The following is a 16,428-nucleotide window of genomic DNA, read 5'->3' as shown; positions in this document are numbered from 1 at the left end:
ATGGATTATGGAAAACTAGACATTTTAGCATTGATCACAGTGGCAAAAAAAGCATTTGTGGTCTTTCTAATTGGTTAACATCTAAAGTAATGATGTTTGATTTGGCTCTCACACACATTTAGGCCATGTTCCTACACAGTATTTTTGCTCAGTAATTTGCTCATTATTTTGCAATCAAAACCAGGAGTAGATTAAAAACACAGAAAGGCCACGTTCACACATTGTTGAAATTTAGTGGATGGCCATCACTTAATGGCTGTTATTTCAAAACAAAGGCCATAGTTTTAAAATAACAGCAATTATTTGCCATTAAATGGTGGCCACCCACTAAATTTCAACAGTTTGGGAACATAGGCTTTCTGTGTTTTCAATCCACTTCTGGTTTGGGTTTAAAAATACTAACCAAAATACTAACCAAAATACTGTATCATGTATTTAAGGTAATCCATGACATGACAGTAAAATAATGAGGGTATCAGGAAAAACATAGGTGTTCATCTTACGGCCCTCCAGCTGTTGTAAGACTACAATTCCCATCATGCGTGGAGAGCCTTTGCTTTGGATGTTCTGTTATAATGGAAATTGAAGTTTTGCAACAGCTGGGGAGCGACAGGTTGGAAACCCATGGCTTTAAAAGGAATGTCCCATAAAGAGTAGTAAATCATAAGTTAGAGCAGCAGCAATGTTTTCTAATCCTGTTTTTATTTACTTAGAGATAGTTAAAATTTTGTTGCAGCAGCAATTTTGCAGTAGTGAGAACAGGAAGTGTAGCCCCAAATAGGTTATCTTCTTTTAAAGAGATTCCCATAAATCATCTTGGTCTATCAATAGCAAAATGACTGAATATTAGTTTCAAGATGCTAATGAAAAGTAGAAAACCAATAGCCTAATGACAAGATCCCCTAAGGTAAATAAAAAAAGAAGAAAAAAGCAGAACAGCAAATAATGTAAACAGCAAATACTGTACAAAGTCAAACTGTATAATAGCAAACAAAATGCTAGGCTAAACATGGCAGCAAGAATAAGTGGTCAGGAACACACGAGCACAAGATCAATGAATCACAGCATTTAAAGGATATGAACCAGGCTTCAATGTTGATGTTTAGAAGATACGTGAATATGTACATTGTTATGTATGTACATGTATGATGCATATACAAAGAGGGAACACCAAGAGATATCAGTTTCTTTTAACATCTATAAGAATAGGCATTTTATTATTTTACAAGTAAACATTTAAATTTTGATCAGATATACAGTACCAGAAAGAAAAGTTCTCAGTTCACAAAGAATATTTACATATAGCGGTTCCGTATATACTCTCTGTATGTGAACACATCCTCTTTTCCCAGTGGCTGCATGATACCTGTGCCTGCTTGGATATGAGCATGAAATATATCCAAGGACTTCCTGTCAGTTTTAGGAGGCGTCACTTCATATATGTTATCCTGGGAGAAGGAAGAGATGCAGCTCCTGTAGTAAAAATACAAAAAAGAATGAAAAAGTACCACTGTTATTCTTTTAAACTTGTTAATAGTATTGTGCATACCTATCAAATGTTCAGATACAGCAACATTCTCCAAACATGAAAGCTCGGCATTTGACCCCTGGCGTTTGGGGAAGTTGGATGCCATTCTAGGAAGTCTAGGGCGGCACCCAACTTCTCCGGAAAAGGGAAACAATGTTTTGAACTTAATGGGCTGTCCTAGTAATGTCTGAACATGCTTCAAAAGGCGGAAAGGCACTTTTTGAAGAGGCTCTCCACTCTGGCTAGCGGGGAAGAGAGTGAGTGAGTACCCTTTTATATTACATCCACATTAAAAGGGTACTCTAGCGGAAATCTTTTGCTTTCAAATCAACTGTTTTCAGAAAGTTATATAGACATGTAATTTACTTCTATTTAAAAATCTCAAGTCTTCCCATACTTAACAGCTGTTGTACGCCCTGCAGGAAATGTTTTCTTTTCAGTCTGACACAGTGCTCTTTGCTGCCACCTCTGTCCGTGTAAAGAACTGTCCTCTCCTGCTCTAGACAGTTCCTGCAGCTGGACATACAGCAGCTGATAAGTATGGAAAGATCTGAGATTTTTAAATAGAAGTAAATCACAAATCGATATTCTGAATCCAGTTGATATGAAAGAAACATTTTTTCGCTGGATAACCCCTTTAAGCAGAAAACTACTTTATGTTCACATATAGCGCATACGCTCTGGATTCCTGGATGACTGATATGCATATTACTGCTACTGTAATATGATGCACAAGACTTTAACAAAATAGCATAGAGGGAAAGCCACAGAAAGATGAAACAAAAATCTGAACAGAAAAAAATTAAGCTGCTAATTTTCTGTAAAAATTTCTGGTAAAATCGCAATGAACATCCCTCAATGACTAAACTAACAGAAAGTACATTGCAACCTTTCAGTAAAATAAAACTACATAAAGAAAAACAACATACATAACATATAGATCAGGGATAGGAATAAAGTCAATAGGAAGATGTTATGTATACACAGCAACTTACCTGTATTTCTATTTTAGCATATTAACAATATCAGAAGATTACATGAGTTGTCTGACAGATAACCAGCGCCCCTCCATCTATTCATTTGCTTGGATGGAGGGGCTTAACATCACAGTAAAAGTCTATTCAGCTCAAGATAATGAAAGAGTCTTTAATATTCATGTTTAGTATTAATGGCACTGCTCTTTCTAAAATGTAATTTCTGTTGTAATGGCAGGAAGCTTTCCTTTTACCGTAATATCAGGTAGCCTAATAACAGAGCTAAGTGACTAAAAGTATAATTTCATACATTGGTGAAAAGAAATTACATAATCCTGTGCAAACTTTGCTGAACACAAAGGAAAAATGATTTTGTTTTGTCCAGATTTTAATATGCATGTTGGATTGCTAGATATAAAAAAAAGAGAACAAAGTTTAACATTTGCAGCTAAAATGCACGAATCTACAAAAAAGTAGTAAGGCATTGATGGGAAACCATAGAGAACCTTGCTTTAACCCTTTAAGGACATGGCCCATTTTCGTTTTTACGTTTTTGGTTTTTCCTCCTTGTGTTTAAAAGGTCATAGCACTTGCATTTTTCCACCTAGAAACCCACATGACCCCTTATTTTTTGCTTCACTAATTGTACTTTGCAATTACAGGCTGAATTTTTGCATAAAGTACACTGCGAAACCAGAAAAAAATTCAAAGTGTGGTGAAATTGAAAAAAAAAACGCATTTCTTTTATTTGGGGGAAATGTGTTTTTACGCCATTCGCCCTGGGGTAAAACTGACTTGTTATGCATGTTCCTCAAGTCGTTACGATTAAAACGATATATAACATGTATAACTTATATTGTATCTGATGGCCTGTAAAAAATTCAAACCGTTGTTAACCAATATACGTTCCTTAAAATCGCTCCATTCCCAGGCTTATAGCGCTTTTATCCTTTGGTCTATGGGGCTGTGCGAGGTGTCATTTTTTGCGCCATGATGTGATCTTTCTATCGGTACCTTGATTGCCCATATACGTCTTTTTGATCGCTTTTTATTAAATTTTTTCTGGATTTGATGCGACCAAAAATGCGCAATTTTGCACTTTGGGATTTTTTTGCGCTGACGCCGTTTACCGTGCGAGATCAGGAATGTGATTAATTAATAGTTCGGGCGATTACGCACGCGGCGATAGCAAACATGTTTATTTATTTATTTATTTGTTTACTTTTATTTAAAACCTGGGAAAAGGGGGGTGATTCAGACTTTTATTAGGGGAGGGGGCTTTTTACTATTAACAACACTTTTTTTTTTTTTTTTACACATATACTAGAAGCCTCCCTGGGGGACTTCTAGTATATACACTTGGATCTCTCATTGAGATCTCTGCAGCATAGATATGCTGCAGAGATCCATGAGATCGGCACTCGTTTGCTTTCGGCTGCTGCAGCCGAAAACGAACGAGTGCCGAGCCGAGGACGGCGCCATCTTGGACGCGTCCCCGGCCGGCATCAGTAACGGAGATCGCTCCTCCGGGACAAGGTCCCGGAGGAGCGATCTCCCCCACTAGACACCAGGGAAACGTTGCCTCCGGTAATCGGAGGCAGCTGTCAACTTTGACAGCTGCCTCCGATTAGCTAATTAGCGGGCACGGCGATCAGACCGTGCCCGCTAATAGCGGCGGTCCCGGGATCGCGGCACTTCAAAGCGGGGCCGCCGCGCGGCCCCGCTTTGAAGTGCAAGTGAGGACATAGGACGTACCGGTACGTCCTATGTCCTTAAGAGGTTAAAGGGGTACTTCAAGAAATAAAAAAAACTTTTAAATCAAATGGTATCAGAAAGTGCCAGATATTTGTAATTTACTTCTATTAAAAAATCTCCAGTCTTCCAGTACTTATCAGCTGCTGTATGTCCTTCAGAAAGTGGTGTATTATTTCTAGTCTGACACAGTGCTCTCTGCTGCCACCTCTGTCTAAGACAGGAACTGTCGAGAACGGTAGCAGATTCCCATAGAAAACCTCTCCTGCTCTGCAAACCTGAAAAAATACACAAATTCCTGCAGGACATACAGCAGCTGATAAGTACTAAAACACTGGAGATTTTGTAACAGAAGTAAATTACAAATCTCTGGTACTTTCTGGCATCAGTTGATCTGAAAGAAACTTTTTTTTTTGGACCCTTTAATTGGCTTCCATAGTCACGTTACATGCCATTTATTCTTTCTTTCTGTTCTCTCCTCTGTGCCTCACATACTGTTGTGATAAAAGGCAAAAGGAGCATTGTGTCCGTTTGTACTATGAACTTTAGTAATGCCAATTAGTTTTCTGATGCAAAACTAAATATTAAGAAAACTTCCCATTTTTTTGGTGTCTTAGATGTTTTTAAAACACCACCAAAATGGCAGCAGTAACCACAGCACAGGTGACACAGTCGAGTGCGGCAGGGGAGGTGTTATATACTACATTTTTGCAATTTACTTACATTTATTTTTTTGTTTTCTGTTTTCTATATGAAATACAATGCTATATATTTGGCTAACTACTAGAAAACTGCAGTTGAATTTCCATCCCTAATGCTATTTGGCCTTTAGTAACTAAAGAAAAAAAAATGAAATGCAGGAAAAGACAAAAAAAAAAAAAAAAAGATGTCAGTGGGCCCAGTGAAGATGAATGCTGATTGGCCAGTAGCTGTGCACTGCTGCAACTAAATAAACCTGAAAAATATACCTGAGAAACAGCCTGCCTAAAGGCTCAAAGTGTAATGTAGAAGCATGAGCAACACAACAGCACAATCGGGCACTTTAGTGATCAGTGGAGGACACCAGGGGAGTGTGGACAGTAGTGATCGCGACCTCTTACAGAACAGGGTATTTATCTATGAGTTACATTGCTGGGCTGGTGCTACTAGTGCAGTGACTGTTTACGCACATTTTTTCACAACCTTGCACATGTCCTTGCTATGCATTTTTATGTAAGGGGAAGTCATATTTTATTGCACTGCAGTTCCAATAAGGCAATAGAGAGTGATGTATCATGGTTTCTTCTGTCTGAACATCTATACACAGCTGTGTTCTCAAAGGTGGTGAGACTACTAAAGATTTTTTTATACTATTTCATTTTCTGGATGTAAATTTTCTTGTCTGGTCTCAGGCTTATTTCTTTTTGTAGAGTATTGTTATTTTGCTGCAACATGTACGCACTCCATGTATACCAGTATTAATTTGCCTGCCTATCTTCTTGGTGTTCACAGGTAAAGCCCCTATAACACAGGGCGACATAGAGGAGAAAACGAGTGCTGTTAGCGCTCGCTTGCTTCTCGTTCCCCACTCGCTGCCACTGCTATTACGTGTGGTGGCAGTGAGCAGGTACATGCAGGGTAGGCCGCGGGGAGCTGCCTGTGTGATCGCTAGATCATCCAGGCAGTCCATAGAGGATAGTGGCGGTCTGCCACTGCCGCTTATACTCCACAGAGTGGCGGCAGCAGATCGCTGCTGTCACAGTCATTTGTCTTTCAACATGTTAGACAAACGATAGCAATGATCAGCCGACATCGTTCATGTCGGCTGATTGTTGCCTTCTATTACACAGGACAATTGTCGGCCAATAATCGTTCCGTGTAATAGGGCCTTTAGTAGTGATGAGCCAACTTGCTCAACTGCACTAAAACAGCTAAATGCCTACAATTGCTTAGCTGTTTTAGTGTAGTTCATTTAAGGCTCGGTTAGGATGGACCTTAACTTTTCTTCTAAGTTTGGCGAACCCTGTCGAACTGAACTTTTAAAAGTTCACACAAAAGCTTATCCTGAAAAGCTACCTGAAATGACAGGTATGGTTATAGGATTTCATATTCTGAGCACTTCCAGCAAACATTTGGTACTGTGTCTTAGCAGCAAAACACATCAATCACTGAGCTCATGGAAATCAGCAAAAAAGTTTCAATGGAATACTCGTTCAAGAGTCTCCACTGATACATGGCCCCCTAAAAAATGTGAATATGCATAAAAAGGGGTCAGTTCAGACTCAGTCAAGAGTCTTGAAACACAGGAATAGCCAGATATCCCTCCTGGGAAGGAAACCAGTTGCTGAGGGGTGCCTCCTAGTGAGATCACCAAACCACCCTGATATATAGCCCCTTAGGTCTCACTCGGTTGCGAGTAATAGGACACAAATAGGGAAATACCAGGGTGGTCCCTTTTGCGTTAAGAGTCTAACTCAGACTGACTTGCAACAGAGTTAGACCTAAAAAAAGGGGGCCTCAATGGACCCCTTTTTTGTACATTCAAATTTTTTTAGGGGGCTATATATCAATGGGTACTCTTGAATTTTTTTGCTGATCTCCCTGAGCTCACCGTTTGTTGTATTTTGTTGGTCTACTATTCATTGCCTGGTTAGCCAGAATCCTGCTCCACACTGACGAGGGACAATACCCCGAAACAGCTGTCTGTGGATTAATGTCTGGCTTTGGTATTTCTCTTATCATGTCGTAAACCTCATAACTGAGTTAGGGACCTTTTAAACAGGACGATTATTGTGCGGAAAATCATTATATTGTTCAAATTCAAACGATAATCGTTCTGTGTAATTGCAGGCAATGATCGAAAAATCGCTTGTGTGTCGGTGATAGTTCATTTAGATCATACCCTAAAATTATTGTTAATCGTTCACCGATTGTTTAATGTAATTCCACAATGCAGCAAGTGGCTCAGCTAAGCACCTCTCTGCTCAACACTGTGTAGGGATTAGTGTTGAGTGGAGAGGCCAAACTGTTTGGTTTTGGCAACATTTTCCAAACCTGAAAGCCTGGCATTTGACTCCCTGTGGCTGAGTGTTCAGGATTGGAGAACGCTGTGAAATCCAAACAGTTCGGTCTCTCTGCTCAACACTAGTAGGGATTATAATAACATTAAAATCTTAGTAAATCTTAACTTTGCTAATACTTCTAATTCGCTCATCCCTAATTAACTGATATTGACATGGCATTATTCCATGCCACTGATATTTTACCCACCTTTGTATCCTTTAGTTTTAGAATATAGTTCTTAGCAACAGACAGCTGCTATATAATGTAAGTAATAAAGGTTTCAGTCTATTAGTCACAATTGGACATATCTAATAGTATAGTTGTACTGACTTCAAAAGTGAAAGGTTCCCACGTAGTGTCTTTGCTGCATATTTGTATTCCGTATTCAATTATGGCAGAAGAATAAATGGAAATAGAGCAATAATTGAACATAGCATAAAATCTTTAGCGTATATGCTACGTGTGAACATACCCTAATGATGCATCACACTAGAGCAAATGAGCAAAGTTCAAATTTGGTAAAATAAACTTTTTTTTAGCTGCTTACATGATGGAAAGGAAATATTCTACTGCAGACTTTAAAGCTCCTATTTAACTGTGGTCATATAAACAACAAGCTGTCAGGGCCATATCTGGCATCCTCTTAATCACGGTTCAGAATTTAATTTGCTTGTTCCCAAGTCATGATTGCTTGTCTGTTTCTAATTTCAAGTAGGTGGCCCAAAAGCAAATTAAACAAGAGCACAGTCACTTTGTTCTCAAAAATTGAGTCAGAAGGCTCAGGTGACCTGGCCCATTGCATTCTTTGGTGAGTTAATCATAAAATTATAAAAAGTGTAATTCCTGAGAGATACTGGTCTAACAAGATACATTTAAAATATAATAAAACATGTAGTATCATAATATTTTCATATATTTAGAGTGGACATTGCAACCGCTAGATGGGGTGTTTCTGGTTGAGTGATATCTAACAGGACCCTCTACTAAGAGAGTTGGAAAACAATTTTGGCACATCTCGCCAGTCAGTAAATCTATAAAAAACATGATAGCAAATGATTTTCCCTCTTCTGTGCCATCATCCTGTTCATTTTAAACAGGGGTCCCAAACATAGCTGGGTAAATGGGCTGCACATAGAGAAAAATATAAGTTGACGGGCAGAATTCCTTTCAAATTCTATGCAAAATAAAATTATTGTTAATAAGTTATTTGCTGCTATAGTAATAATGACCCCCTGTTTCCATTCAGCAAATAACACGCCTAATCCCATTTTCCAAGGAGCGCCCTCCTCCTTCAGTCTTGCAGCCTATGAGCTGCAGGGATGGGATCCCCAGGCAGGTGCGATGATGTCTTATGATGGAAGTGACCAGTGAGAGGATTGTGTCCCAGGGCCTGAGGTGCCTACAGCATATGAGTGAATGTAAACAGAGCCTAATTTAACAGGAAAGGAAATACTTAGTTCTATGGTTAGCAATACTTGATGGAGATGCCATAGTGAAATGACTAAAAGCTCAGCTCCATTCAATATAATGGAATTCTATTTCTGATAAGCGTAGATATTTGCACAATTATAGCAAATGCTCCATAAATATGTACATTTGAGGTTAAACCAGTACAAGACAACATTAGGTAATAAGAGAACTGTAAACAACACCAGGTTATATCATCTGTATCCCAGGTAAGTGCTGTCATGTGCAATTATCTGTTCCTCCCTGCACTAACACATACAGCAAACTGAAACACATCTTTTTCTGCCAGTCCTTTAACCCCTTAAAGGGTTTTTGTGGCCAAAACAGACTAATCAGCCGGGTAATGACACATGACTTCCCCACCAATCAGCAGTTCAGCACTCGCACTACACGGTGAGTGGGGCTGGAAGCAGCTGGCTTCTTTCACTGTATAGCGATGGCAACCTGTAACTGCAGCTCAGATCCCATTCAAATGAACAGGAGCTGAGATGCAGTTACAGGTCACCACTGCTACACAGTAAATAGAGACTAACCCTGTTCACTGTTTAGTGCGGGTGCTAAATAGTTGATTGTCTTGGGTGTTGAAGCCTGACTTACCACGTGACACAGAGCTGGTCTTCTGGCTCATTCTCGTGATAAGTACGGGTCTGAACACTCAGACTCGGACCGATCAAAACTTTTGACATGTCTGTATGACAGAGCTCCCAGCATCATAACGAATCATGATGTCAGGAGTTCTGAGGTCCCGTCCGCAGTATACAGTCCATGCATAGACTGTTTGCGGACATGTAAATGGCCCATAAAACTAAAAATTTTCTTCACACTGCTGCACATCATATGACAAGAATTTTTTCTTCTTCTTGTAGCAAGTGGATGTAAACCTTTATAATATTTTAATATTATATCATTAATATAATATAATATATATTTAGATTAATTTATTAATTAGGGTAATCATATAACACAAGGCCAGGCTGAGTCCCTTAAAGGAGAATTTCTATTGCCTATTTTTAGCAGCTTTCTGCTATAGGTGTAATATAAAGTCCTATAAGGAAGACAAATAAAGGGTTGTTCAGACCGGTCAGTGTGTTAAAATTTAAGAATAAATGCCTTTTATCTCACATGGAGGAAACTCAAGCCAACAACGGTAAAAAAAATAATTTAAAGCCAATACTAAGCAAAGTGCAAAAGCAATGTAATGTGTGCAATAGTCAAATAGTGTAACACAATAGGTGATTGCAAAAACTTTTGAGGGCGCCATGGTAGAACCACTGATGTAGCCATTTATTCCTCGCTGTAGGCTATGAGGAAAGAAATGAGTCACCAAGTCCTCAGATTGTCAACAGCAATTATGAAACCTTCATTTTACTTTGTGAATATTACCTAGAAAAAAACTATTTTCATCTGGATTCAAAGAATGCTTAAGAGGTTAAGAATAAATGTGCTTCAAAATATTTACTGGAACCAAACTCCAAAATACATATTTGTTGGCTTCAACTTCACTGTCTTTTGTGGAGATATATGCTGCATTAAAATTAGACTCATACAAGAACTATCTGTTTTCTACACCACTTATGTGGAACCATTATCTATAAGAGCTGTAGTGCTGTCATATACCCAGATAGAGAGAGGGAAAAAAACACAGTAAATAGTTTGTACAAGACCTGCCTAAAAAAATATGTCTGCTGATGATGTAACCTGCTTTACAGAGCTCCACTAGTATTCACTCAGCCGAACATGCGCAGCACAGTGGCGTTCAATACCTGATGCATGTTTTCTGTGCTGCGTATGTCCAGCTAAGTAAAGACGTCAGCGATGTGATGAAGATATGGGCCGGCCTCATTGACGCAGGAAGCCCTGGAATCACACACAGACAGGCCTGTGACTAGTTAGGACTAAAAGACCGCCCGATGCCTAGTTTGGGGACATCAGGTTTTTGTTTGATAGCTGGCCTGGTCAAACGTACGAAATATATGATAGGACAGAGTAGATAGAGGTTTACTAGGAAGAATTTTTAGCTTCATATAGCAACTGGTTCCCTTTAAGACTAAGGCTGGGTTCACACAGCGTTTTTTTCATCCGTTTTTTTCATCCGTTTTTTTTTTTTAAAAAATTGGATGAAAAACGGATTGCAAAAACTGATGCAATTGTGTGCATCCGTTTTCATCCGTTTTTCCATTGACTTCCATTATAAAAAAACGGATCGAAACAGATCCGTATTTTTTTTTTACACACTATTTTTTTGGTCCGTTAAAAAAAACTGATCCATTAAACGGATTGCAAAAACGCAGTGTGAACCCAGCCTAAGGTAACATTAACAGTAATCCCACAGAACGTATAACTTGACGAGAGGTGGTTAAACAACTGTATAAAATAGCACACATACAATCTGAGTAATGCTTAGCACATGCTGATAAAATATAATCAATGTTGCTCTACTGGAATGAATGCTGCTCTAGTATTTTTCAGTGACAAATCAGTCTGGCACAGGCATACTGTACCTGGAACTTGTCCAGGAATATTCTAATTATAAATTAGATATGTTGATAAAAACAATGTTTGCAAGTAGACATGAACAGACATAATGATTTTTTTTCAATGTACATACATTAAAGGGGAATTCCAATCTCAACGAACATAGTTAAACTTGTAGGGTTGATCCAGTTAAATATTTTTGTACATATATATTTATATGCACACATATTCATTCGATTAGCAAACTTGGCTGAATCTCCTGATATGCCACTTTATTCCTTCCATTGTTAAGAGCTCATGGTCTAGCTCCGACCACCACTCTGTAGTAGTGGTGGTCTGACTGGTATATATAGCTATAATATATTATACAGTATATAAGCACTATACAGTCTATATCTATGTCCAACCACTGTTTTTAGGTAGAGCAGTGGTCGGTTACCTAGACAAAAAGCTGTCAACAATAAGGATTTTATGGTTCAAGTTTAAATATGTAATATGGGAATACCCTTTTAAAAGTAAAAACAAAAAGAGTTAAATATCGATTATACAATAGATAAATATTTAAAAAAGGCGGATGTTATTTTGTAAGTCAGGCCATTTGTATTGACTATGCAGAATATTGACTTAACTTTATTGTTTTGACAAACTCTCACAAACGAGAGGAATTCAAAGAATATTAATTTTTATGTAATATATGTGTTCGGTGACACTACAAACACTACCAACTACAACCACCAGGTGGAGATGTGAATGAAATGACTGAAATGACTTGAAATGACTGTACACATTGCAGTAAAAACTACACAAGAGAATTGTACTGGGAAATATAGAGAAGGTTGTGCATGCCTTGTTTAATCACAAGCTCTAATGGTCTATTGCCTTTCCAAGTTATGTGAAGGACTTATAGGTCTCATACACTGTAATACACATTACTGTATATTTCCTTTCCTGTGGAATCTGGTGGCGCTATACAAATAATAATAATAATAATAATAATAATAATAATAATAACAACAACAACAACAATAACAACAGCAACAATAATAATAACACTAATAATAATAATAATAATTATTATTATTATTATTATTATTATTATAACAGGAACAACATAACACAAAATGTGGGAACTGCTGAAGTTATGGCATTTGAGCCATAAGAATTATATCTTTTGAAAGGTCTCAGAGTACAATGAGCATAAAAAGGATGCAAATGAAAACATAATTGCTTCTAGTATAGTAGATAAAACTGTACAAGTCAAACAAAAAGGAATTCTATGTAAAGTGTACTATTAACAGTTTTTCAAATCATGGTAAATACATACTTGACTTATGTATAGACATGTACTTTTGCTGTAGCCCAGAAAATTGCTAAAAATTTATAAAAAAAATAAAATAAAAAGAAAGTTCTTGAACATAAAAAAAGACAAAAAAATCTGTGTGAGAACATAGCCTAAGGCTACATTTAAAGTTGCTCAAATGAGAAAAAAAGTAAAGGCCCTATTCCACGGGCCGACTGACAGGAGTAAACAAGCGCTATTCGCTCGTCATTCTCCGCTCGCTGCAGCTATTCCACGCGGCAGCAGCCAAATACGGACGATAATTGTTCCGTGGAAAGGGGCCTTCATGCTCAACAATTCTATTCCACTGGGAATGCTCCCCTTCTCCCTCAAGTTGAGTTGTGTTCCATAAAATGTTACCAAGAGCTAAAAAACTTGCTTTTTTTAGTATGGTTTTAAAAACAAAATAACTTATGCTTCAACTGTAAAGATTAAAGGTGATGTTTTGAAGGTCTTTTTGGACCACAGGACTGGATAGAAGAGAATCAAAGAGGACAAAGATGTGACTTGAATGGTCATTGTTGTGTCAAACAACTTTCCTCTAAGTGATAGCCTATTTGAGGCTATCTTCTTACTTATGCAAGAGAAAACTGATCTAAGGGTAACTAGGTGTCTCCCTTCTGTGTTATCCACAGTCTGTGGTGAGGCTAGGCATATCTCTAGTAACTGCTAGATCAGGACAGAACACAGGAAATAGGGAAAGGGCTTAGCTGCTGCTATGTGCAGGAAAGAGGGAGAGATCCTGGGTTATGTACCTGCAAGCTAGACCAATCTGCCTCCTGAAGTTGACCCACACTGTTTTTTAAAGAGCAAATCAGAAATAAATAGTTGTGCACTATGGCGGTGCAGTAGGGTGAGCATCAAAACTTGCCACCACTCTGAGGGGTTATTCTAACAAAGCCATTAAGGTTTTTAACTTTTTTTTTAAATTACAGGTACACCGAGTTAGAATTTTTATGGTGTCCCTTTTAGTTTCCTTTGTGCAGATCTAGGCACAAACAGACAAATACACAGGTTTACCGTTGCATTTCATAATTAACTTTTTTAAAGTAATGCCCACTGCTGTATTATATAGCTACTGCATTTTCTAACCACACATTCTACAGCTCTTTTAAGATATTTTTTTTTCCATTTGAAGCACGTTGCTTTCCAGAAACTCAAGTGGTCAAATGTCAAGTGGCCTGTGAGTTACAGCAACCTTTATTTTCCAAAGCATTTTACCCAAAGTTGTAAAAAATAAAATAAAATAAAAAGTGCCTAAAATATTTTTGAAATAGGTAATGAACAAAAATGTAGAGGAGTGTATGGCAACAGTCTTCTTGGAAAGATGATGAGTAGATGTTTTCTTTGTGTAGAATGTAATGGAAGACTAAAAGGACTGTTTCACTAGTTTATATCAAAATAAAAAATTTTAAAAAAATCACATTTTGAGAAGTTATCTACAGACTGAGAATAGAGAAAAACAGATATACGGGGCTTATAGGGGAACTATCAGGTTAGACAGATCTAACCTGCTGATAGTCCCCTGTTGCACACAGGGCGCCGAGGAGGATGGTAGGTCTCTTACCTTCCAAATTGGCGCAGTTCCCGTGCTGTTAGCAGTGTAATCCTCGGTCCGGAGCACTGACCTGCCCACCACTAATCAATGGAGCGGATGGGCCGGCATGCGCTCTGGTGACGGGGCAGTGCTCCTAACGGTGCTCTGGACTGAGGCTCATTTCTAGCAGACCACTAGGGTCTGAACACACTGAATACCTCTGCAACATGTTAAATGTTTTTTAAAGTGACAGAGATCACTGAAATGCATAAATATTACCATAAACACCATGAATATTGAACAGTGCTGAATATTACTGAATATTCCAACTCAATGAAGACACTTGCCATAATTTTTATATCAACTGGTAACAGCAAAATATACAGATTTGTAAATTACCTCTTTTTTTAAAAAAAAAACAACAATTCAGGCCTTCCAGTACTGCTCTATGACCCATAGGAAATATGACCAATATGACCCATATTGTGGCTCCCTCCTTTCAATCTGACATAGTGCTCTCTGCTGCCACCTCTGTCCATTCTGGGAACTGCCCAGAGAAAGAAAAAACCCCAGAGCAGATGACTGTACATGACACAAACAGAGGTGGCAGAAGAACTATATGCCTTTCTCCAGGGCATACAGCAGCTGAGAAATACTAGAAGTTTTGGATCTTTTCAATATAGGTAATTTATACATCTGTATATACTTTTTTTTACGAATACAATACATTTTGTAAGAATGAATCTATTTTTTTTTTAAAAGTGTAAACATTTAGTTATTTGTTTCTATAGATCTGTAGACCTGTCTCCTTGGTACCAAACTGCAAATAAAGACAGCAAACAATCTTGCATTTGTCTTCTGTTCCTTACTTTTTGAGATAATAATGAATAACGTCTCCCACTGCTCTACTGCTAAAAAATGAGGCAAATAGCAGATAACTGCTGGATCAGCAGGATCTCATGAACAGGAGTGCTGTGTTTGGCGACCTTAATTAATCTCAAAGCCTTTGAATACAGCAGCAAAATACTCTCCTAACAATAGACATGGGACCCACATTCTGACCCTGTAGTCAGTCCCCATTTGATCAAGCATTTAATACCTATGCGGTGTATAGGTGCTAATTTTACCTAAGCAACCTTTTAAAGAGAAAGGAGTTTACTTGTTTTGACTTATGTATTTTATACCAAGGCTACCCCTTTAAGAGATGTCTACTCACAAATAATTATTTCTTAGATATATGTGATGACAGGTGCTCTAAATCAAAGTTTACACAGATTCTCTCCCACTAATCATAAACTCTATGAACTATTAATATAATAAACTGTGCCACACTTGTATTACAAAATCATTTACAGCTCGATTTTAAAGTTGTTAGAGTAGTGATTGATTTTACATCCTTTCTTGTAAAAGCCGCTTCCCTCCATTGTGAGTTCACTGATTTATAATTTAAGTATTGACCCAACATTCTCATTGCATTAATCATGTATGAAATCAAGTATAAAAAGTTGATTTAACAAATGAAGTATATTGGATGAACAGTATAGAGCACATACAGTACAGTACCTAAGGTAGTGTGGATAATCACATAGGATATTCAGCATGTACTGTGGTATACTTATACAGTACATAAGATGTGGGCAAAGATGGTCACTGGCACATTTAGCACATGTGATGAACACCTACTTCCTGGCTGAGGTCTGAGTTCAGCACTTGGCTATGTTCAGCTGCTCCATAGAGAATAAATGGAGTGTTGGCTGTGCAAAATTTACCAACTTTGTCCATATTCTCAAGATTGGTGATGGTTCCAATGGTGGGACCCCCAATTGAGCAGCTTGTCATCTCTAATCCTGTCGACAGTGGACAGATAGGAATGCCCCTTCCATACAGTGCAGCCCCATACCTCTCATATACAGTGCATCCTACTGCCATATACTATGCATTGCACAAGGCCAGCCACATGCCTCCTTCTCTCATATAGAATGGGCTTCTCTCCTAAGCTTCAGTCTTTCACAATTTGCGCAAAACACAGAATCAACGTGGGAGGATGTTACCTGCTAGATTTTTAACTATTTCTTCTCAAAAACAACTTCCACTATAAGAAAATAAGCGGGAAAACCTATGTTCAGTGTGTCTCAATGGACAAAAGCATATGTGAACAACTGGTACCACTGACCTGGCAGGGCTCAGAGCACCACTGCTAAAGAAGTAACATTATGAAACGTAACATATAGATGACTATGTTGCGGCCAGAGGTCCTCCCTGGGTGCTGCGTGTGTCAATATGCTGAGCCTTACAATGATGGCCCTTAATAAAG

At 38.2% G+C, this 16,428-nt stretch overlaps 1 protein-coding gene across 5 annotated transcripts in view; it reads right to left on the bottom strand.

Moving 5' to 3' along the window:
- Positions 1-681: 681 nt before the first annotated feature.
- The window catches only part of FIG4 (FIG4 phosphoinositide 5-phosphatase), a 160,078-nt gene continuing 144,331 nt past the window's right edge, over positions 682-16,428 (bottom strand). For all 5 annotated transcript variants that reach the window (XM_069974830.1, XM_069974829.1, XM_069974827.1 and 2 more), the window contains one exon: positions 682-1,473. In XM_069974830.1, coding sequence (XP_069830931.1) covers positions 1,296-1,473 — 178 coding nt within the window. In that variant the 3' untranslated portion in view covers positions 682-1,295. The remainder of the gene's footprint in view (positions 1,474-16,428) is intronic.

The sequence above is a fragment of the Dendropsophus ebraccatus genome, chromosome 6, assembly GCF_027789765.1.
Source record: "Dendropsophus ebraccatus isolate aDenEbr1 chromosome 6, aDenEbr1.pat, whole genome shotgun sequence".
Taxonomy (NCBI): Eukaryota; Metazoa; Chordata; class Amphibia; order Anura; family Hylidae; genus Dendropsophus; species Dendropsophus ebraccatus.
This window is presented reverse-complemented; position numbering and strand designations above follow the sequence as displayed.